Here is a 22,962-nt window from a genome sequence, read left to right as displayed (position 1 = left end):
TGGTTCCCCTCTATCACTGATGATTCATTGATTGTGGTATTGGATATGATTAGTTCCACTGCATTTGCACGCCTGTTCTATCACTGTCCCATTACCAGTATACCTAACCACCAAACACCCTGCACGGCCAATTCTAAAACTAGAGGGCGCAGGCTTCAGGTGAGAGAGCAGAGAGTAGGGAGGGACCTGAGGGGCAACGTTTCCACTCAGAGGGTGGTCTGTATCTGGAACGAGCTGCCAGTAGAAGCGGATACAATCACGGCTACAAGACATTGGGCAGATACTGTACACGGCAAGAGATCCGGTCCAAATGCAGGCAAATGCCAACATGGTCAGCATAGACAAGATGGGCCGAAGGGCTGTACTGGTCTGACTCTAAAAGCTCCAGGATCAGACACCCGCTGCGGTAGCAATAAACCTGATAGCTGGAGGGCTCGTTGTGCCTCTGGCCAGGGTGGTCCCAGCCCCCTCCCCCCCCCCCCCCCCCAAGACTGAGGGCCACACACATCCCACCCTCCCATCCGGTCCCCAGACCCAGTCCCACACAGACCACACTGCCCACCATTGTAGATGTAGCCCAGTCCATCACACAGACCACACTCCCCACCATTGTAGATGTAGCCCAGTCCATCACACAGACCACACTCCCCACCATTGTAGATATAGCCCAGTCCATCACAGACCACACTCCCCACCATTGTAGATGTAGCCCAGTCCATCACACAGACCACACTCCCCACCATTGTAGATGTAGCCCAGTCCATCACACAGACCACACTCCCCACCATTGTAGATGTAGCCCAGTCCATCACACAGACCACACTCCCCACCATTGTAGATGTAGCCCAGTCCATCACACAGACCACACTCCCCACCATTGTAGATGTAGCCCAGTCCATCACACAGACCACACTCCCCACCATTGACTCAATCGACACCACACTGCCTCGGGAAAGCAGCTGACATCATCAAGGATTTGTCCCACCCCAGTCATTCCGTCTTCTCCCTTTGAGATACAGAAGCTTGACCGCTGTTATCAGACGACTGAACTGTCCGCCCATAAGCTAGAACGTTGGAGCTCGTATAGGGGAGGGGTGGGGTGTATAGGGGAGGGAGGGATGGGGAGGTCGGTGTTGCAGGGTGAGGATCAGCAGTCCTGTCCCTCACTCAGTCTGAGCAACACAAAGTGCTGGAAGAACACAGCGGGTCAGGCAGCATCTGTGGAGGGGATGTTTTGGGTCAGGACTCTCTCCACACCTGCTGCCTGACCGCTGAGTTCCTCCAGCACTTTGTGTTTCGTTCTTCTTCTTCTTCTTGTGTATGGCGTACACAGCCTAAAGTTGTAGGACAACTTGTTCTATTTGATCTTATTTGATTGTGCACGCCGGGTTGATTGCATTTGTCGAAACAGGGCGGACCACGTGAAGGTTGCAATCTCCCACCCCAGTGTTTAGCTCCAGCACCTGCAGTTCCTGGTGCCCCGTTCACTCAGCTACAGATGCAGCCATGGATGGGACAAACTAGTTTAGTTTAGAGATACAGCACGGAAACAGGCCCACCGGGTCCGCGCCGACCAGCGATCCCCGCACACTAACACTACCCTAGACACACTCGTGACAATTTACAATTCACCCACAAACCTGCACGTCTTTAGAGTGTGGGAGGAAACTGCAGATCCCAGAGAAAAGCCACACAGGTGACAGGGAGAACGTACAGACTCTGTACATACGGCACATGCAGTTAGGATGGAGCCCGGATCTGTGGCGCTGTGAGGCAGTAACTCTACCGCTGCACCACCGTGCTGCCCCTAAGCTGAAGTTTAGATGAACCCCCTCCCCCTTCCCCCAGGGAACAAGGTTAATGACTGCTTAAACAACACGTTAAACCAGAGCTTATACCAGAGTCTAAACGACTGGTTAAACCAGTGGTAAAACCACAGGTTAAAGGACAGGTGTGTTAAATCAGAGGTTAAACATGTAAAGGACAGGATCATCAACAGGTTAACTGATGGGGCAAGACAGAGATTAACCTGTACACAGCAGCTCCACCACACAGCAGGACAAGGGTGGCAGACACACACCCTCACGGACACTCTCACAGCACAGAGCGGGGGGGTGGGGGGGGGGAGGGGACATCACACAGTAAACATACTGACACTCAGCAGGTCCCCAAACTGACATAGAGAGGACAGTTCGTGCAGCCAGCCCAGACAGTGAGCGGGGTACGTGGTGGTCTGGCCATCCCCAGCCCAGACAGTGAGCCAGGGTACGTGGTGGTCTGGCCATCCCCAGCCCAGACAGTCAGCCGAGACAGTGAGCCAGGGTACGTGGTGGTCTGGCCATCCCCAGCCCAGACAGTGAGCAGGGTACGTGGTGGTCTGGCCATCCCCAGCCCAGACAGTGAGCCAGGGTACGTGGTGGTCTGGCCATCCCCAGCCCAGACAGTCAGCCCAGACATTGAGCAGGGTACGTGGTGGTCTGCCGGTCCCCAGCCCAGACAGTGAGCCGGGTACGTGGTGGTCTGCCGGACCCCAGCCCAGACAGTGAGCCGGGGTACACAGTGGTCTACCGGTCCCCAGCCCAGACAACAATGCTGCTGGCGTGTGTCCCTTACCTGCTGTTGTCCCAGGGTCGGGGCTGTGATCAGCTGCTCCCTCGATGGTTCTCGCTGTAACTAACTCTGAGTCTCTGCGACTAGGCTCCTCCTCGTACCACACAAGTTCCTCATTGATTTGTAATATTTTTCAGACCAGTGTTTCCTTGCTGCCCCCTCCTGTTCTGTGCTGCGGGTATCGACAATCAACAATAGGTGCAGGAGTAGGCCATTCGGCCCTTCCAGCCAGCACCGCCATTCAATGTGATCATGGCTGATCATCCACACTCAGCACCCCGCTAATGCCTTCTCCCCATATCCTTTGACTCTATCGAACTCTCTCTTGAAAGTATCCAGAGAATTCCACAGATTCACAACTCTCTGTGAGAAAAGGTGTTTCCTCATCTCTGTTCTAAATGGCTTATTCCTTATTCTTAAACTGTGGCCCCTGAAATCGGGAACATGTTTCCTGACTCTAGCGTGTCCAAACCCTTAATAATCTTATATGTTTCAATGAGAATCCCTCTCATCCTTCTAAAGTCCAGAGTTTACAAGCCCAGTCGCTCCATTTTTTCACTAGGGCCCTGTACAACTGCAGAAGGACCTCTTTGCTCTTTTACTCAACTCAAGTGTATGTTCAAGTTCAATTGACATTTATTATAACATGCACCAATTGGTACAGTGATATTTGATGTACCATACAGCCATATGAATAAAAAGAACACAATACCTGATAGAGTTTAACATGAACATCCCACACAGCGGAGTCAACGTTTCCCACTGTGAGGGAAGGCAATAAAATTCAGTCATCCTCCTCTTTGTTCATCCGTGGTCGGGGCCTTTAAACCTCCGCTGTCGACGCTACGGACGGCCCGATGTATAGGCCCTCCCGCCGGGATGATCGGAACTCCGACGTCGGAACGGATCGGTACACACTCTGCAGCTTGGAGTTTCTGAAAATTCCAGAAGATTAGTCAAGTATGATTTCTCCTTCGTAAATCCATGCTGGCTCGACTGATCCTGTTACTTCTATCCACATGTGCCGCTATTTCATCTTTTATAATTGACTCCAGGATCTTCCCCACCGCCGATGTCAGGCTAACTGGTCTATAATTCCCTGTTTTCTCTCTCCTGTGCTGCTGTGCTGCCCCTCCTGTTCTGTGCTGTGGGCATCTGTGTTGCCCCTCGTGTTCTGTGCTGTGGGCATCTGCTGCCCCTCGTGTTCGGTGCTGTGGGCATCTGTTGCCCCTCGTGTTCTGTGCTGTGGGCATCTGTGTTGCCCCTCCTGTTCTGTGCTGTGGGCATCTGCTGCCCCAGCCCATCATGTATTCACACAGAAGCCCCATCAATGCCTCCCCCTCCTCACGCGGCTGAGGAGATTCACCACGTAGCTGATCACTCTGTGTGTAACATCTACACTGTGCGGTAGAGAGCTCACTGACCCGTTACATCACGGCCTGGTTCACCAACTCAAACGCCCAGAACAAAGGCGATTACAGAGAGAGCTGGACACTGCCCGGTCCATCACAGATACTGACCCCCCCCCCCCCACACACACACACTGCCTGGTCCATCACAGATACTGACCCCCCCCCCACACACACTGCCCGGTCCATCACAGATACTGACACCCCCACACACACACACTGCCCGGTCCATCACAGATACTGACCCCCCCCCCCCACACACACACTGCCTGGTCCATCACAGATACTGACCCCCCCCCCACACACACACTGCCTGGTCCATCACAGATACTGACCCCCCCCCCCACACACACACTGCCTGGTCCATCAGATACTGACCCCCCCCCACACACACTGACTCCCCCCCCCCCACACACACTGACTCCCGCCCCCCACACAGACTGCCCGGTCCATCACAGATACTGACCCCCCCCCACACACACTGCCCGGGAGAGGGGAGGGGGAGCAATGTGATGGTGGGTCTGTGACCTGAAATTTTAGATTAGATTAGATTAGATTAGATTAGATCCTTTATTTGTCATTCAGACCTTTCGGTCTGAACGAAATGTCGTTGCCTACAGCCATTTATATAATAATAAACAACAAAACACACAATAAACACAAATTAACATCCACCACAGTGAGTTCACCAGGCACCTCCTCACTGTGATGGAGGCAAAAGTCTTAAAGTTACTGTCTCTTCCCTCCTCATTCTCCCTCTGCGCTGAGGCGATATGTTGTTACCCCACCGGACGATGGTAAGTCAGTCCCGCGGCTCAACCGAGCTCCGCGGCCCGGGGTGGTCGAAGCTGCCGCCCTCCAGTCCAACGGACGCAGCTGTTGCCGCGGGAGCTCCGGAAAACAGGCACCAGCCTGTGACCTGCGAGCTCCCGACGATGTCGTCCACTGGCCCGCGGCCAAGCCCCCAGATTCAGGTCGCCACCGCCGGAAAGCTGCCTCAGCCACCAGAGCACCGTCTCAGCCCCGAGTCGTGCCGCCCTCACCGGAGCACTGTCTCAGCCCTGCGCCGGGCCGCCCACACCGGAGCGCCGTCTCAGCCCTGCGCCGTGCTGCCCACACTGGAGCACCGTCTCAGCCCTGCGCCGGGCCGCCCACACCGGAGCACCGTCTCAGCCCCGAGTCATGCCGCCCACACCGGAGCACCGTCTCAGCCCCGAGTTGTGCCGCCCACACCGGAGCGCCGTCTCAGCCCCGAGTTGTGCCGCCCACACCGGAACACCGTCTCAGCCCCGAGTCGTGCCGCCCTCACCGGAGCACCGTCTCAGCCCTGCGCCGGGCCGCCCACACCGGAGCACCGTCTCAGCCCTGCGCCGGGCCACCCACACCGGAACGCTGTCTCAGCCCCGAGCCGTGCCGCTGCCACTGGAACGCCGCCGTAGCTCGAAGACGGCCAGCCTTGCGTTGTGAGTCCTGGCTGGCTCTGCTTCCGGAGCCTCGAGGTCGGTCGCAGTTGGAGGCCGTCAGCTCCGCCATTAGGCCTCAGCACAGACGGAGGCAGAGAAGGGGGGATACGACAGAAAGAGTCGCATTCCCCCGAAGGGAGAGACAGAAAACCATGTTTCAGCCCCCCCCTCACACAACACAACCTAATAACTAACATTTGACTAAAACAAGGCAAAAAAAAACAACAACAAAAAGTAGACAGACGGACTGCAGGCGAGCCGCAGCCGTTCAACAGCACCGCCACTTCCGGAATGTTCACACTCTCTCCACAGATGCTGCCTGATCTGCTGAGTCTCTCTCTCTCTCTCCACAGATGCTGCTGAACGTTTCCTGATTTTACTTCAGCTTTCCATCACCTGGAGTTTGTTGATTTTCAGTTTTGGTTTTGACTTCCCCTTGCTGTCCAAATAAAGCTGATCGGAGACTCGAGCTCCCCCTTCCCTCAAGGTGCCGAGGGTTTGAAACAATTTAAATTTTTTAAATTATATTATCTTTGGAGTACCGTGTTTACAAACCAGTTATATGGCTGCATCAGAAATTAATTGCGGGTATTTCTGGTGCTGCATGGTACAAGCGGCTGTGTTCACAGTGAGTGGGACCAACTCGTACAATGAAAGGACGAGGGGGACGAGGGGGGGTCTGGGGGGAGACGAGGGGGGCTAGGGGGGGAAGAGGGGACGAGAGGGGACGAGGGGCGACAAGTGGACGAGGGGCTATGTGACATGGAGCGGGTGTTTCACTGTGAGTGGGACCAACCCATACAATGAAGGGAACCCGCCCCACGCCGCTGTTACACCTAGACCATGAAGCGAGGTAACCCCTCTCACCTGTATCCACCCATCACTCACCAGGCCTTGTCCCACCCCCACCTCTCTTCCACCTTGCTCCCCCCACTCCTTCAGTTTGAGGAAGGGTCCCGACTCGAAACATCACCTATCCGTGTTCTCCAGAGATGCTGCCTGACCCGCTGAGTTACTCCAGCACTCAGTGAAACGTCACCTATCCATGTTCTCCACAGATGCTGCCTGACCCGCTGACCAGCATCTGCAGTTCCTTGTGTTCAGGAGGAAGATGGTGGTGTGACTATTGGAGGTGAATCTGTCGCTGCCCCAGGTCACCTCTGCAGGAGTTCTTCAGGGTAATGTCCTGGCCCCGCCATCTTACAGTCATAGAGTGATACAGTGTGGAAACTGGCCAACATGTCCACATCGGCCAACATGCCCACACCGGCCAACATTCCCACACCGGCTAACACCAACCTACATGCCCACATTGGCCAACATGCCCACACCGGCCAACATGCCCACACCGGCCAACACGCCCACACCGGCCAACATGCACACACCAGCCAACATGCCCACTCCGGCCAACATGTCCACACCGGCCAACATGCCCACACCGGCCAACACCAACCAACATGCCCACACTGGCCAACATGCCCACACCGACCAACATGCCCACACCGGCCAACATGCCCATCGCCAGCTCCATCATAACGTTGGAAGTGGGGCTTTAAGCGTCCAGTTACATTCTGGGACCATTCGGTACAGCAGTGGCAGGGCAGATGCCAGTGGTAACCAACACCAGAACCACTGAAGTTTCAGTCAGAAGAAGAGCCTCGACCCGAAACGTCACCCATTCCTTCTCTCCAGAGATGCTGCCTGTCCCGCTGAGTTACTCCAGTTTTTTGTGTTCGTCTTCAGTGTAACCAACCTGTGTGTGGGTTGTGTAGCGTTGATGGTCTCTGACGTGGGCAAGCGACTGCCAGACCCTGCCATTCTCTATACCCCCCCCCCCCCCACCTCCCCACTCTGGGGTCTTCAACTCAGCTGCTGAGTGCATGCAAACTTAGCACCACTGCCTGTAAAGCGATGCAGAGATTGCGCGGAAGATTCACTGGGATGTTACTGGGATTAGAGGGCTTTAGATGTGGGGAGAGATTGGACCGGCTGGGCTTGTTTCCCTGGGGTCAGGGGTGCAGGGGGGCTGGAGGGAGGTGCAGAACATGGCGAGGGTGGACAGTCGATATCTTTTCCCATGGTAGAGGTGGCATGAACAGGAGGGCGGAGGTTTAGGGTGGGAGGGGGCTGCTGTAGAGGTGGTGTGAGGGGATATGTTTACTCAGGGGGGCCAGTATGGGATATGCTGCCAGAGGTGATGTAGGGGGGGGGGGGGGGGGGTTGTAGAGGCAGTGTAACGGGTGGGGGAAGGAGGGGTGGAGAGGAGGAGGTGTAGATGAATCTGTGGGGATATGTTTCCCCAGGGGGGCTGGAGTCTGGGACACTGACTGTGTAGAGGAGGGGGAGGGGAATGTAGGGGCTTGTTTGTGGGTGGGGGGGGCTGGTCCGTGGGGTGTGCTGGTCTGTGGGGGGGCTGTTCTGTGGGGTGTGGGGGGGGGGGCTGGTCTGTGGGGTGTGGGCTGGTCTGTGGGGTGTGGGGGGGGCTGGTCTGTGGGGGGGGGCTGTTCTGTGGGGTGTGGGGGGGGCTGGTCTGTGGGGGGGGGCTGGTCTGTGGGGTTTGGCTGGTCCTGTGGGTGTGGGGCTGGTCGTGGGGGTGTGTGGCTGGTCCTGTAGGGGTGTGCTGGTCTGTGGGGGGGGGGCTGTTCTGTGGGTGTGGGGGGGGCTGTTCTGTGTGGTGTGGGGGGGGGGCTGGTCTGTGGGGTTGTGGGGCCTGGTCTGTGGGGATGTGGGAGGGGGCTGGTCTGTGGGGGGGCTGGTATGTGGGGTGTGGGGGCTGGCTATGTGTGGGTGTGGGGCTTGGTCTGTGGGTGTGGGAGCTGGTCTGTGGGGTTGTGCGTGGTCTGTGGGGGGGCTGTTTGCTGTGGTGATGGGGGGGTGCTGGTACTGTGGGGGGGGGGCTGGTCTGTGGGGTGTGGGGGGGGCTGGTCTGTGGGGTGTGGGGGGGCTGGTCTGTGGGGTGTGGCTGGTCTGTGGGGTGTGGGGGGGGCTGGTCTGTGGGGTGTGGGGGGGGGGCTGGTCTGTGGGGTGTGGGGCTGGTCTGTGGGGTGTGGGGGGGGGGGCTGGTCTGTGGGGTGTGCTGGTCTGTGGGGGGGGGCTGGTCTGTGGGGTGGGGGGGGGCTGGTCTGTGGGGTGTGGCTGGTCTGTGGGGGGGGGGCTGGTCTGTGGGGTGGGGCTGGTCTGTGGGGTGTGGCTGGTCTGTGGGGTGGGGCTGGTCTGTGGGGTGTGGGGGGGGGCTGGTCTGTGGGGTGTGGGGGGGGGGCTGGTCTGTGGGGTGTAGATGGATCTGCCGGGGGGGGGGGCTGCCATGCAGCATCTGGATAGGCACTAGGATGCCGAGGCGTGGGGAAGTGCGGGAGGGGTAGGCCCAGTGGGCAGCACGGGCTGGCTGGGCCGAAGGGCCTCTCCCTGGGCACTATGCCTCTGTATGGGGGAAATAACACGGTGCTCGGCTGGTAGTAGATCAATGACCGACCACACGGAATGGGGGGGGGGGTAGGGAGCGTCAGAGGGGCCGAATAGCCCGCGCCATTTCTCCACAGTCCTCCCGCCCTCCAGGGGGAGTCCTCCCAATCCCTCCCTGGTCCTCCAGCCCCGCCCTCTCTGGTCCCCCAGCCCCGCCCTCTCTGGTCCTCCAGTCCCTCCCCTAGTCCCCAGCCCCGCCCTCTCTAGTCCTCCAGCCCCGCCCTCTCTGGTCCTCCAGCCCCGCCCTCTCTGGTCCCCCAGCCCCGCCCTCTCTAGTTCTCCAGTCCCGCCCTCTCTGGTCTCCCAGCCCCGCCCTCTCTAGTCCTCCAGACCCGCCCTCTCTGGTCTCACAGCCCCGCCCTCCCTCCCTGGTCCTCCAGTCCCTCCCCAAGTCCCCCAGCCCCGCCCTCTCTAGTCCTCCAGTCCCGCCCTCACTGGTCCCCCAGCCCCGCCCTCTCTAGTCCTCCAGTCCCGCCCTCCCCGTCGTCAGAATCCCAGCATTCCGCTCCGTATAAGCGGCGCGCTGACGTCAGCACGTCCCTTCACTTCCCGCTGCCCGGGTGCGGGGCAAGATGGTGAGTTGGTGCTCAGCGACGCGGGCCCCATCCTCCTCCATCCGCCGCCATCCGCCGCCATCACGGCCCGGGGAACACAGCAGCCGTCTCTCCCGCTGCCGGCCGCCCCGCTACTGGCCGGATGGGCCGGCGGAGAGCGAGTTGGCGGGGCCGGGCACAACCTGCGGCCCAGCGCTGTGGCGGCAGCAGAGGCGGCGGCCTGGCGTGGGGACAGTGCCGGGGGAGGGGAGGGGAGGCTGGGACTGGGTGTGGGGTGTGTGTGCAGGGAGCGCCTTGCAGCAGCAGCGGCTGCCACCGACACAGAGTGTACAGAGTAACAAGGATTCACCTCTACCCCAGTGAGTGTGGTCCCTGCAACTGGTGCAACTGATGCTTGGTGTCCTGGTCCTCCAAAATATTCCAAATGGAATTTAAACTGGAGGTGGCGGAGGGTGGACTTTAGCCAGAAAGGGTTTTTGGGAATAAAGTGCTACTTTAAATGTAGTTGTATCTGGTTGGGTAACTATGGTTGGGTGGAGATTATTCCATGCTTTAATTGTGCGGGGGAAGAACGAATTGCTGTACACACCTGTCTTGGTAGCTGGGATCACAAATTGGATCGAATGCCCTCGTCTGCTCCTAATTGGTTTGGGTTTGGTGTAGGTTTTGTAATCTATGTCAAGCTGACCCTACATCCATCCTTCACTCTGCATCTCCCCCATTGCCCTGAAGATAGACACTGAGTGCTGGAGTAACTGCGGGTCAGGTGAAGGAGTGGCTGACCCTTCTTCAGGCTGATCTTTCGTGTCTCGTCCCGAAACGTCACCCATTCCTTCTCTCTGGAGATGCTGCCCGACGCACTGCGTTTTCCGGCACTCTGTCTTTTTGTGTCAATAATACAAACTGCAAATAACAATATGTTATTACAAAGGAATTAGAAAATAAGTGGATGGTGGTGCCGTGTTCTGTTGTGTTAAGGGTTGCGTTCTTGGTGTCCTGGTCCTCCAAAATATTCCAAATGGAATTTAAACTGGAGGTGGCGGAGGGTGGACTTTAGCAAAAAAGGGTTCTTGGAGAAGAAGAGCTACCTTAAATGTAGTTGCGTCTGGTTGAGTAACTATGGTAGGGTGAAGACTATTCCATGCTTTCATTGTGCGGGGGAGAATGAATTGCTGTACACATCTGTCTTGGTAGCTGGTATCTTAAATTGGATCGAATGCCCTCATCTGCTCCTAATAGGTTTGGTAATCTAGGTCGGTTCAGGAATGATGGTTGTTGGGTCGGAGTGTGGAGATAGGCCCTTCGGCCCACCTTTTCGATGCTGTCCAAGTTAGCATTCTGGGCTAGTCCCCATTTGCCTTGTATCCCACTAAACCATTGTTAGCCATATATTTGTTCAAATGCCTATTGCAAGTTGGAACTGCTTCTGCAGCTTCCTCTGGCAGCTCGTTCCTGACTAGGACGACCCTCTGAGTGGAAAAGGTTGCCCCTGAGATCCATCTTAATCGCTGCCCGGCAAACAATGTTGTCAACATTTTTGTTAATGATCTTAGCAGACTGAAGGGGCTGAGTGGCTTGTTTATGATCTAACCCTGTGGAGATTGAGTTCCACTGAAAGTGTGCTGTTCTTTAACAAAACACAAAGTGCTGGAGGAACTCAGCAGGTCAGGGATGGTCTGGTGAGAACGGTCAGTGTGTTTTGGGTCGGGACCCTTCAGATTGTGCTTTGCTCCAGGTGATGTGTCGGCCCCTACACTGGGCTGTGGTCCCGAGTGGGGGGGGGGGGGTGTTGTTCCACAGTTGTCACTGTGATCCTCTCTCTCTCTGCAGGTTAATGTGCCGAAGACCCGCAGGACGTACTGCAAGAAATGCCGCAAGCACCAGCCGCATAAAGTGACCCAGTACAAGAAAGGAAAGGACTCGTTATACGCCCAGGGTAGGTTTGCAGCAAATGTCCAGGACCGCAGAGTGTAACGTTACTACAGTGGGCTGAGTGCCAACTGTGTGCCAGCATTGAGGCCTTCGTGCCATGCCAGGGATTTCCTTTAGCAGATGGCACTCGAGGATTCATGAATACATACTGGTCTCCATTTACATGTCCCTTTGACTACTTTCTCATTCTTCCACTGCTCCTGTTCACTCCATGATCACGTTTACAGCTCATCCCATGGCCCCTGTTCAGACCATCACCCTCACCCTTTCCTGCAGTCTAACGAGCTTTTGTCTCCTTCCCACTTCTGATGCAGAACCATGAACGGTTCCTCTTCCCACAGACGTGACAGACTGCCGAGTGTTTCCTGCACTCAGCTGAAATGTCAGTCTTCTTGGGATTTACATCAGTCAGCTGTTGGAACAGAACAGCACCCGGACAGGCCCTTCAGCCCATCAAGTCTGCCCTGGCAAAAAAAATCTCCTCTGGCAAATCTCCTTTCCTCCTCTCATCCTAAACTATGCTCAGATAATGCCCATGCCGACAAGTAAGACTGTCGACTCTGTTTACATCCCATCATATCTGGTGTCACCTCAGCTTCAGACGCGCTGTAAAAACTATCCCAGTCTGTCCAACCTCTCCCTGCAGCTGACCGCTCTAATCCAGACAACATTATGCTAAACCTTTGCATTGGCTCCAAGGCCGCTACATCGTCCCGTTGGGGTGACTAGAGCTGTACACAATACTCCCAAATGTGGCCTCACTAAAGTTGTATAAAACTCCCCGTCCCTTCTATTCAATGTGCCTGATTTTTAACAACTCCTGGGGGAATATTAGTTTGCATAGCTGAATAAGGTTATTTACTGATCTGTGGGTTAGGGTTAACCCTAATGTATGGTAGAAACATAGAAAATAGGTGCAGGAGGAGGCCATTCGGCCCTTCGAGCCAGCACTGCCATTCAATATGATCATGGCTGATCATCTAAAATCAGGACCCCGTTTCTGATTTCTCCCCATATTCCTGGATTCCGTTAGCCATAAGAGCTAAATCTAACTCTCTTGAAAACATCCAGTGAATTGGCATCCACTGCCTTCTGTGGCAGAGAATTCCACAGATTGGGTGAACTTTGGGTGAAAATGTTTTTCCTCATCTCAGTCCTAAATGGCCTACCCCTTATTTTTAAACTGTGGCCCTTGGTTCGGGACTCCCTCAACATCGTGACATTTTTTCCTGCATCTAGCCTGTCCAGTCCTTTTATAATTTTATATGTTTCTATAAGATCCCCCTCATCCTTCTAAATTCCAGTGAATACAAGCCAAGTTGACCCATTCTTTCATGATGTGGGCTCTGCAGGATTGCCATGGTACCGCGTGTGACTTGTATGTGGGCTAATGCTCGCGTGGGATTGCTGTGTCTAACTGTATCTCCTCCCTCAGGTAAGCGGCGTTACGACAGGAAGCAGAGTGGTTATGGTGGACAGACTAAACCTATTTTCCGTAAAAAGGTAAGAGGCGCGTGCGTGTGTCCTCTCCATGCTATCGGTCCTCTCTTCCCCCCCCCCCCCCCCCGGCTGTCTGTGTGTGTGTCCACCACCTCCCCCCTCCCTGTGAGGGAGTGGCAGCTCCCGAGTTGTTACACCCACCCGACACTGAGCTGCCGCATGTCTGACCCTGACCCACCAGGGCAGGCTGATTGCGGCTTCACAGTGGCTGATGGAGTGGGCTGCTTTATACGTCCTGTTGGATCCAGGCACACGGGTGTGTGAGGCACAGCAGGCAGTACTGCTACCTCAACGCCAGTGACCCAGGTCCAATGCTGTCCTTGTCGTGCCGGTGTGGAATTTGCACGTTCCCATATTGACCGTGGTTTGCCCTCCAAGCTGTGTGGGTCAGTGGGTTCATTGGCCGCGGTGAACTGTCCCCATTGTACACAAACGAACCTCACTGCATCCCGGTTGGTACATGTGTCAAAGTACCAGACCATTGTGTGGGGGTGAAGTGCAATGTGAGGGAGTTGATGGGAATAAAAAAGCAAGAGGCTGCAGATGCTGCAATCCTGGGCTAAAAGAGGCAACAGGGTGCAGGAGTAGGCCATTCGGCCCCGTTCCATCACCGCCATTCAATGTGATCATGGTTGATCAGTACCCCGTTCTTGCCTTCTCCCCATATCCCCTGAGCTCTTTAAGAGCCCTATCTAACTCTCTTGAAAGTATCCAGAGTATCCGTTCCAAATGGCTTACCCCTTATTCTTAAACTGTGGCTCATGGTTCAGGGCCCCTGAGACAGGGAACTCGGTGGGTCAGGCAGCATCTGTGGAGAACAGGGATAGGTGAGGTTTTGGGTCAAGACCCTTTTTCTTCAGGTGTTGACTGCAGCACAGAAGGTGCAGGTGTTCATACTCTGCTGCAGGGTGTGTGTTTGCATCGTGGTGGTGAAGCTGCTCCTTGTCTGCTCCATCGGTGGTGGGCTCCATAAGGTGCAGGTGTTCTTTTCTCCGTGTGGTGTGTGTTTACCTCGTGACGTGAGGCTGACCTGCTCCTTACCTGCTGCTGTGGTCTTTGTGCTTCAGGCCAAGACGACCAAGAAGATCGTGCTGAGGCTGGAGTGTGTGGAGCCCAACTGCCGCTCCAAGAGGATGCTGGCCATCAAACGGTGCAAGCACTTTGAGCTGGGAGGAGACAAGAAGAGAAAGGTGAGTGCTCACCGTCAGCCTGTACATGTGGGGTGCTGGTGCCCACGGTTGGGTACAGTGTTTATATCCCTGACGGTCCCGGGATGTGTGGGTGGTGGTGACGGGACCGTGGGGGAGGGGGGCGCACAGGTGGAGCTCGGGACAGATTCCCGGGATTAGGGACTGGTTACCGGGGGAGGGGGCGGTTGCCGGGGGCAGGACCAGTTGCCGGGGGGAGGGGGCGGTGGCCAGGAGTAGGGGCGGTTAGCGGGGGAGGGGGCGGTGGCCAGGAGTAGGGGCGGTTACCGGGGGCAGGACCAGTTGCCGGGGCCGGTGCTCTTTTCTAAAGCCCTTCTTCTTGCTTTACAGGGCCAAGTCATCCAGTTCTAAATTGCATCCTCTGGTTTGTTGAGTTCACCGTCACAATAAAAGTCCTGTCTGTTGCTGGCTGTCTGTTATTGCACTGACCTACACGGCTGGCCACTGGGGTCTGGTCATCTGGGCACCAGGTGCTGGGTGGTGTCTGGCTGGGGGGGGGGGGGGGGTGAATATTGTGTACAGAGCTGGTCGGGGGGGTAGTTGGGCAGTATCCAGAGGGAGGGGGGGGTAGTGAACATTGTGTACAGAGCTGGTCGGGGGGGGTATAAGGTCCCAGGCGCACGGGTAGGACAGCGGGGGGGGGGGGGGTGATGAAGAGTGGGGTGAGTGAAGGCGTGGGGAGTGGCTGTGGGCGGTGGAAGGAGTGTCGGAGAAACAGCTGATGCTTTACAAGATTCTCAGTCTTGGAGAAACACAGCAGGTTGGGCAGCATCTGTGGGGAATGGAATGGTGACGTTTCAGGTTTTGTTTGCTGCTGACGGGTACTTTGCCAGCGTTGGTTTGCTCTGTCCATTGGTGATCCTTCACCCCTTCTCTGGTGGGACCTTGGCATCCGTTTCTCTCCCCACTGACCAGCCCAGCCCAGCGTTCCCTGCCATCCGTGTGCATTGGCTCAAGGCCCTTGTGATTGGGCTGATGGGTTACTGGAGAACTCCCTGAGGGGCAGAGGCTCAGTGGAAAGATGTGCCCACCCTACCTACCTGTGACTCCACTGTCAGGGCATTGTGTACTGTTTCTCCTCGACCCTGCGTCTCTACAACACTCCCTGTCTACCTGACTCCACTGTCAGGGCACTGTGTACCTGCACCAGATCCCTCGTCTCTGCAACACTCCCTACCTACCTGTGACGCCACTTCCAAGGCACTGTGTACCTGCACCAGATCCCTCGTCTCTACAACACTCCCTACCTGTGACGCCACTTCCAAGGCACTGTGTACCTGTTTCCTTGGTTCCTCTACAACCGTCCCCATGACCCTTCCACTTTATGGGTGGCACATTGGCGCAATTGGTAGATCTGCTGCCTCAGTGCCAAAGAGCTGGGTTTGATCCTGACCTCAGTTGCTGTCTGTGTGGAGTCAGTATGCTGTCCATGTGACTGCATGCGTTTTTTTCCAGATCCCAAAGACGCGTGGGTTTGTAGGTTAAATGACCTGTGCCAAATTGCCCCTAGTGTGTGGGCAGTGGATGAGAGAACCAGTATGAGGGGTCGGCGTGAATGAGAGAACCAGTATGAGGGGCCTTCGTGGGCCAAAGGGCCTGTTTCCAAACTCCATCTCGAAACATTCACTAAATGTCATGCCCTAGTTTGACCACCTCATTAAACTCCATTAACCACTCCTCAGCCCACAAGCCACTAATATGATTCTAGACTACCATCTTTATTGGGTACAGTACTTGTAAATAATAGCAGTCACAAGTCTTGCTTCATCCAAGAGCCAGTGTATGTTGCCCTCAGTAGGGGGTGGGAGATTGCAATCTTCACTTGGTCCGCCCTGTTTCGCCGAATGCAATCAACCCGGCGTGCACAATCAAATGGAACAAGTTGTTTTACAACTTTAGGCTGTGCACGCCATATGCTGAGCCACTTGCTAAATGCCAGCATCACCCAGACAGCAGTCGTTTCACACCCTGGGCTATAAATAAAATCCAATACATTTGCAGTTCTGACATCCAGAAATCAGGATTTAATTTAATCAGAATTAAGGGACGTTCTCTAAGGAAGGAGATGAAGAGAAATTTATTTTGTCAGAGGGCAGTGAATCTGTGGAATTCTTTGCCATAGAAGGCTGTGGAGGCTGTCAGTGGATATTTTTAAGGCAGATGGATAGATTCTTGATTAGTGCAGGTGTCAAGGGTTATGGGGAGAAGGCATGAGAATGTGGTTAAGGGGGAGATCGATCAGCCATGATTGAATGGCGGAGTAGACTTGATTGAAGTCACTGAGGGCAGAATTAGTTCTAAGGAGTATTTGGAATGTGACAGGAAGACTTCATCCAGTGTCTGTTGGTGAATGTGTACAAAGAGACTGCAAATGCTGGTGTACACCGAAGATAGACACGAAATGCTGGAGTAATTCAGCGGGTCAGGCAGCATCTGTGGAGAACATGGATAGGTGACGTTTCACAGAATGCTGGAGTAACTCAGTGGGTCAGGCAGCATCTGTGGAGAACATGGATAGGTGACGTTTCATAGAATGCTGGAGTAACTCAGCGGGTCAGGCAGCATCTGTGGAGTAAAGGAATAAGTGACGTTTCAGGTCAGACTGAGTCTCCAGCATTTAGTGTCTACTATTGTTGGTGATGGTGCCCCAACACACCAGGTGACGTGCACACACTTCCTCCTCCCCTCACCTGTGTAGATGTTCATTGTCGTGTGTACCGTGGTACAGTGAAACACTTTTGTTGCCTGTTAACCAGCCAGTGGAAAGACTTTTGAAGACGTTCTTTTGAAACCAAGTGTAGCAGGTTCACTGGCCAGTATTTGTAGTGACAGATTATTATATTGTTCAAGGATTTTTTCCTCTAGCCACTATGATTGAAGGCGGGTAAGGAGATTTAGTTACGTATCCACGAGCTCTCCACAATACTGTCCAAAGATAAATCTTCCAAACACAGTCTCCTGATTCATAGTTTATTGTAGTAGTAAAAACCAAAGATCCTCTAGCGGAGCAAGATAGACCACTCCTGCTAAATGCAATGGGCTGACGTGTAGTAAACAACAGAGCAGAATGTGGGCCTTTTTTTCATCCATTTCAGCGACCTGACCCAACCCGACCCCCAGTGTAATCAACGTTGCGGGGAACAGTGTTAATAAATTATAATTCTGAAAATGAGGAGAAGATTTTTCCCAAAGAACTTTTATTTTTACGAGGCTGCTTCCGTAACCGATTTCCGTCTCCGCACTAGTTATCTTTGCTCCGCTACGGGATCTTTGGTGCGGAGACGGAAGCCGGTTACGGAAATGGGGCCGAAAATTACCCACGAATCTGCCCATGACCGTACTACGTCTTTTTTGTCAAGTGGTCTATCTTGCTTGCTGCAGGATCTTTGGTAAAAACAGTGAGATATTCATCCAAATATACTTGTTTAAGTACATTTTGATCTTACTCGGTCAAACTTGTGCATGGTAGAAAGCTGTGACCTCCCTTATGCTTCTTCAAGGCTGAAACTAAAAACTACTAATGCGTCTGTGTGAAAATCCCAGCCACTAACACACCTCTGCCTATGTCATAAATCCCTCCCACGTCATTACAGGTAGATAACATTTAAAGGTAACTAGTTATAGTAATAACATACTGAGTTAAACTAAATGGCCACTACAGTATTGAACAGCTCTACTGTAACATGTGAATGAAAAGCAGGTTGCGGCTTTAATTGGGGCAACATCCAGTAAAGGCCGGAGTGTCGGATGAATGGGTTGTATTGAGACCAGAGTCCGTGTAACACACACACACACGACCCCACCCCCCCTTCCAGAACCTTGGAGAAGAGGGGTTCCTGCACAGACCAACAGGAGAGTGGACAGATCGCTCCTTCCACTGGAAGGGAAAATGAATTGTCTGAGGTAACAACCCACTGGCAAATAAAGCTCAAGACAAGAATATAAAGTCAATAAAACATTTATTAAATCTTATACGGTCCTTACTGAACAGCAGTGAGCATGAGGGCTGAATGGCCTGCTCCTGCTAGTACATGTTCTGTGTGAGAATGGTCATTTTTCTCTAAAACAGTCACTGCAAATCATTTACAAAACATTATTCATTTAAAAAAAAAACATCAAGTGACATGAACCGATCATCGATAAATCACCCTCTCATCAATAAGTGGCTGCTCCTGGTGTTGGTGCACCGGGCACTCGGGCGGGAGATGGGGCATTTACACACCAACTGCCTCCCCCAACATGCGGGGAAAGTGGTCGGGAGCCGGTCAAGCCCTGACCCCCACCCCCCACACACACACACACACATGGACCCCCTCCGGGAACCTGTTACTGCAGAGGTAGATAAAACCAGAGGGACCTTCCACATCCAGGGAGCACAAGGAACACTGCCAGGGAGCAGTGCAGGCAGTCACCGGCTGGTTACAGACGCGCTCTTGAATCACCAACAGCTGTTCACTGTACCTCGGTACATGTGACACCAAACTAACCAACCCATGGGATCGAGGCCCAATGGGGATAGCATAGGCAAGATGGGCTGAATGGCCTGTTCCCGTGTTGTACGGCTCTGGGAATGTACCTGATACCCTGGCGGTCTGACCCAGAGCACACGCGTGTCCACCCAGGCTGTCACGTTACATAAAATCATACCTCTGATTCTACCGTCAATCCCCGATTCTGATGCTCAATAAAGAGTGGTTTTTGCTATCAAATTAACACTGATTCTGGATCCCGCGATCAATCACATTCACATCCCAGATTGTGACACCAATTACAAAGCTTGTTCGTGGGATGAGAGATATAATCCCCTCCCCCCCAGATACGACCACTGTACCAGGGAAATGCCCAGGTGGTGGCGTGTGAAGGGTTAACACGGTTACTGTTGCTGCACCATGCATCGATGGTCACTGGTGGGCTGCACTGGTTGACACAGGAGCAGGATGCATGGGTGCAGGGCTATCACAGCCTGGAGCCGTGTTGCCGGGGGCTGTGCAGTAGCTGGGGCTGGGGGCTGTGGGGGAAGACTGTGAAGAGGACAGTGCCGGTGGGATTTACCCACAGCTCGACCACCGAGGTCATGGCCTTGATTCCACGGAACTGGAAGGTGGGCAGGATCTGAGTGACCAGACACCTCTCCTGACAGGCCTTGCCTTCGTCCAGCCCGAACATCACCACCGAGAACTTCTGTGGCCCGCCGATCTCCGCCCGGTTGACCACGGCGTAGGCAAAGCCACCGCCGGATAGTGGCCGCGACCACAGCTCAAAGTTACCTTGCTGCAGGGCAAAGGTCACACAGTCAGACCGGGGTCACATCCACCGCCCACTCACCCACATACGACAGAGGAGAGTCTAGCCCAGAGTGTCACAGACATAGAAACATACAAAATAGGTGCAGGAGGAGGCCATTCGGCCCTTCGAGCCAGCACCGCCATTCTTTGTGATCATGGCTGATCGTCCCCTATCAATAACCCGTGCCTGCCTTCTCCCCATATCCCTTGACTCCACTAGCCCCTAGAGCTCTATCTAATTCTCTCTTAAATCCATCCAGTGACTTGGCCTCCACTGCCCTCTGTGGCAGGGAATTCCATAAATTCACAACTCTGGGTGAAAAAGTTTTTTCTGACCTAAGTCTTAAATGTCTTTCCCCTTTATTCTAAGACTGTGGCCGCTGGTTCTGGACTCGCCCAACATTGGGAACATTTTTCCTGCAACTAGCTTGTTCAGTCCTTTTATAATTTCCCATCCACCTCCCGGCTCACTCACGGCTGGGAGAGTCTAGCCCAGAGGGGTTCAACCTCTGTCCTGGGGGGGGGGGGGGGGAGGGGGTGTGACATATAAGATTGTTAAGGGTTTGTACACGCTAGAGGCAGGAAACATGTCCCAGGTGTTGGGTGAGTCCAGAACCAGGGGCCACAGTTTAAGAATAAGGAGTAAGCCATTAGAGCGGAGACGAGGAAACACTTTTCCTCACAGAGAGTGGTGAGTCTGTGGAATTCTCTGCCTCAGAGGGCGATGGAGGCCGGTTCTCTGGATACTTTCAAGAAGGAGCTAAATAGGGCTCTTAAAGATAGCGGAGTCAGGGGATATGGATCCATGATCACATTGAATGGCGGTGCTGGATCGAAGGGCTGAATGGCCTACTCCTGCACCTATTGTCTATTGACTGTGGGGGAGGGGTGGGTGTGACTGTGGGGGGGGAGGGGTGTGTGGTGTGTGACTGGAGGGGTTGGGGTGTGGTGTGTGACGGTGGGGGGAGGGGTTGGGATGAAGGGGGGGAGGGGTTGGGGTGGGGGGGGTGTAACTGTGGAGGGGGTGGGGTTGGGATGAAGGGGGGACGGGTGGGGGTGTGTAACTGTGGAGGGGGGTGGGGTGGGGTTGGGATGAAGGGGGGAGGGGTGGAGGGGGTTGGGGTGTGTGACTGTGGGGGGGGGGTGGGGGGGGAGTATACCTCACCTTGCTGACGCGCTGGCCCTGTACCCCCAGCGGGTCCTGGTTGATGGCGATGACATACCGGTTCTGGAGCAGGGATTTAGACCGGGGGTCGATGAGCCGCAGATCGTTGGACATGAGGAGAGGGGCGGCCATTACTGCCCACAGAGCCATCTGTGTCACCTGCTGCTCCATGCTCAGCCCAAAGTTGCCGATGATCAGCTGCAGGCAAACGGGCAATTGGGTTACATGGGGTGGTCACAGGGGTCAGGGGGTAACTAGGGTCACAGGGGCCGGGGGGTAACTGGGGTCACAGCGGTCAGGGGGTAACTGGGGTCACAGCGGTCAGGGAGGTAACTGGGGTCACAGGGGTCGGGGGGTCACTGGGGTAGGGGGTCACAGGGGTCGGGGGGTAATGGGTCACAGGAGTCGGGGGGTAACAGAGGTCAGGGGTAACTGGGGTCGGGGGTCACAGGGGTCGGGGGTAACGGGTAGGCGGTGTGGTGGATTGGGAGAGGGACAGATCAGGCAGGGGGAGCTGGGGGGGGAGGGGAGAAAAATCAGCTGCCCCTCCCCCATGCCCACTCACCATGTCGGGGTCATTCCAGCCGCCAGGCCCAGCCGCGGGCACCAGCGTGCTCTGGTGGTCAGCTGTCCAGTCAATGATGTGGGCCAGAGATCCCCACGAGTCACTGATGTCCCCGTAGTTCCTCCACTGGTTACAATGGATCCTGATGTCCGTGTAGTTGGGCTGGGGGGGCATAGACAGATCACACACTCCCTTCTCAATCCCCCCTCACTACCCTTCCCTCTCCCCACGCTCCCTCCCCTCGCCTCCTCACTGCCCTCTCAACCCCCCTCACTACCCTTCCCTCTCCCCACGCTCCCTCCCCTTGCCTCCACACTCCTCTTTGAACCCCCCTCACTACCCACCCCTCTCCCCACGCTCCCTCCCCTCGCCTCCTCACTGCCCTCTCAACCCCCATCACTACCCACCCCTCTCCCCACGCTCCCTCCCCTCGCCTCCTCACTGCCCTCTCAACCCCCATCACTACCCACCCCTCTCCCCACGCTCCCTCCCCTCGCCTCCTCACTCCTCTCTCAACCCCCCTCACTCCCCTCCCCTCTCTCCATGCCCCCTCTCCTCGCCCCACTCCCCCTCTCCACACCCCCTCTCCTCGCCCCCGCATCCCCTCTCGTCTCATCTCCCCTCCCCCACCCCGTCCCCTCTCCTGTTCCGCAGGGTTGGGGAATCAAGATCCGGAGACCATAAATCATTTCACACATTGGGAGGTGGGAGCAGGGAGCAACCACTTGAGGCAGGTACATGGACAGGACAGGGTTGGAGGGATGTGGGCCAAACGCGGGCAGGTGGGACTAGTGTAGATGGGGCATGTTGGTCGGGGTGGGACTAGTGTAGATGGGGCATGTTGGTCGGGGTGGGACTAGTGTAGATGGGGCATGTTGGTCGGGGTGGGACTAGTGTAGAAGGGGCATGTTGGTCGGGGTGGGACTAGTGTAGATGGGGCATGTTGGTCGGGGTGGGACTAGTGTAGATGGGGCATGTTGGTCGGGGTGGGACTAGTGTAGACGGGGCATGTTGGTCGGGGTGGGACTAGTGTAGATGGGGCATGTTGGTCGGGTGGGACTAGTGTAGATGGGGCATGTTGGTCGGGGTGGGACTAGTGTAGATGGGCATGTTGGTCGGGGTGGGACTAGTGTAGATGGGGCATGTTGGTCGGGCAGGTGGGACTAGTGTAGATGGGGCACGTTGGTCGGGCAGGTGGGACTAGTGTAGATGGGGCATGTTGGTCGGGGTGGGACTAGTGTAGATGGGGCATGTTGGTCGGGGTGGGACTAGTGTAGAAGGGGCATGTTGGTCGGGGTGGGACTAGTGTAGACGGGGCATGTTGGTCGGGGTGGGACTAGTGTAGACTGGGGCATGTTGGTCGGGGTGGGACTAGTGTAGATGGGGCATGTTGGTCGGGGTGGGACTAGTGTAGATGGGGCATGTTGGTCGGGGTGGGACTAGTGTAGATGGGGCATGTTGGTCGGGGTGAGGAGTTGGGCTGAAGGGCCTGTTTCCATGCTGTGTGAATCTGACACAACACACCACATGGTTACATCATGCCTAACACACGGTTACATCGTGCCTGAGGGGAGGGGGAGGGTGGGGATGAGGAGGGGGGGGGGGTGAGGGGAGGGAGGGGGATGAGGGGAAAGTGGGGAGTGGGGTGAGGGAGGGTCCCTACCTGTACATAGGGCCACAGGTAGAAGGGCCACTCACAGGAGTAGACGATGTGGCGCCCAGTCTGGTTCAGGGCCACAGACATGTTCCTGTAGCCTGTGGACACAGCGTGCAGAGCAGGTTAAAGCTGCCCCTCGCCCCCCCCCCCCT

At 55.4% G+C, this 22,962-nt stretch overlaps 3 protein-coding genes across 3 annotated transcripts in view; 1 reads left to right on the top strand and 2 right to left on the bottom strand.

Moving 5' to 3' along the window:
* Positions 1 to 2,676, bottom strand: part of LOC116979337 (tyrosine-protein kinase BTK-like) — a 32,834-nt gene extending 30,158 nt beyond the window's left edge. The window contains exon 1 of the mRNA XM_033030942.1: positions 2,614 to 2,676. The gene's annotated coding sequence lies outside the window, so the exon portion shown is untranslated. The remainder of the gene's footprint in view (positions 1 to 2,613) is intronic.
* Positions 2,677 to 9,413: 6,737 nt separating this feature from the next.
* On the top strand, positions 9,414 to 14,543 carry LOC116979279 (60S ribosomal protein L36a). Its single transcript, XM_033030895.1, has 5 exons — positions 9,414 to 9,519; positions 11,329 to 11,434; positions 12,866 to 12,933; positions 13,998 to 14,120; positions 14,469 to 14,543. Exons 1-5 carry the CDS (start codon positions 9,517 to 9,519, stop codon positions 14,487 to 14,489), a joined length of 321 nt encoding a protein of 106 aa, XP_032886786.1. The 5' UTR covers positions 9,414 to 9,516; the 3' UTR covers positions 14,490 to 14,543.
* A 3,537-nt stretch (positions 14,544 to 18,080) lies between these two features.
* On the bottom strand, positions 18,081 to 22,933 carry LOC116979336 (alpha-galactosidase A-like; the record flags this gene model as incomplete). The annotated part of the gene is made up of 4 exons (XM_033030941.1): positions 18,081 to 19,409; positions 20,589 to 20,786; positions 21,154 to 21,315; positions 22,817 to 22,933. Coding segments are annotated over 4 exons (792 nt in total), but the record flags the coding sequence as incomplete, so codon positions are not given.
* Positions 22,934 to 22,962: the final 29 nt, after the last annotated feature.

This window comes from Amblyraja radiata, chromosome 12, assembly GCF_010909765.2.
Source record: "Amblyraja radiata isolate CabotCenter1 chromosome 12, sAmbRad1.1.pri, whole genome shotgun sequence".
Lineage (NCBI taxonomy): Eukaryota > Metazoa > Chordata > Chondrichthyes > Rajiformes > Rajidae > Amblyraja > Amblyraja radiata.
The sequence above is the reverse complement of the archived record's forward strand: the minus strand, read 5'-3'. Positions and strand labels throughout refer to the sequence as shown.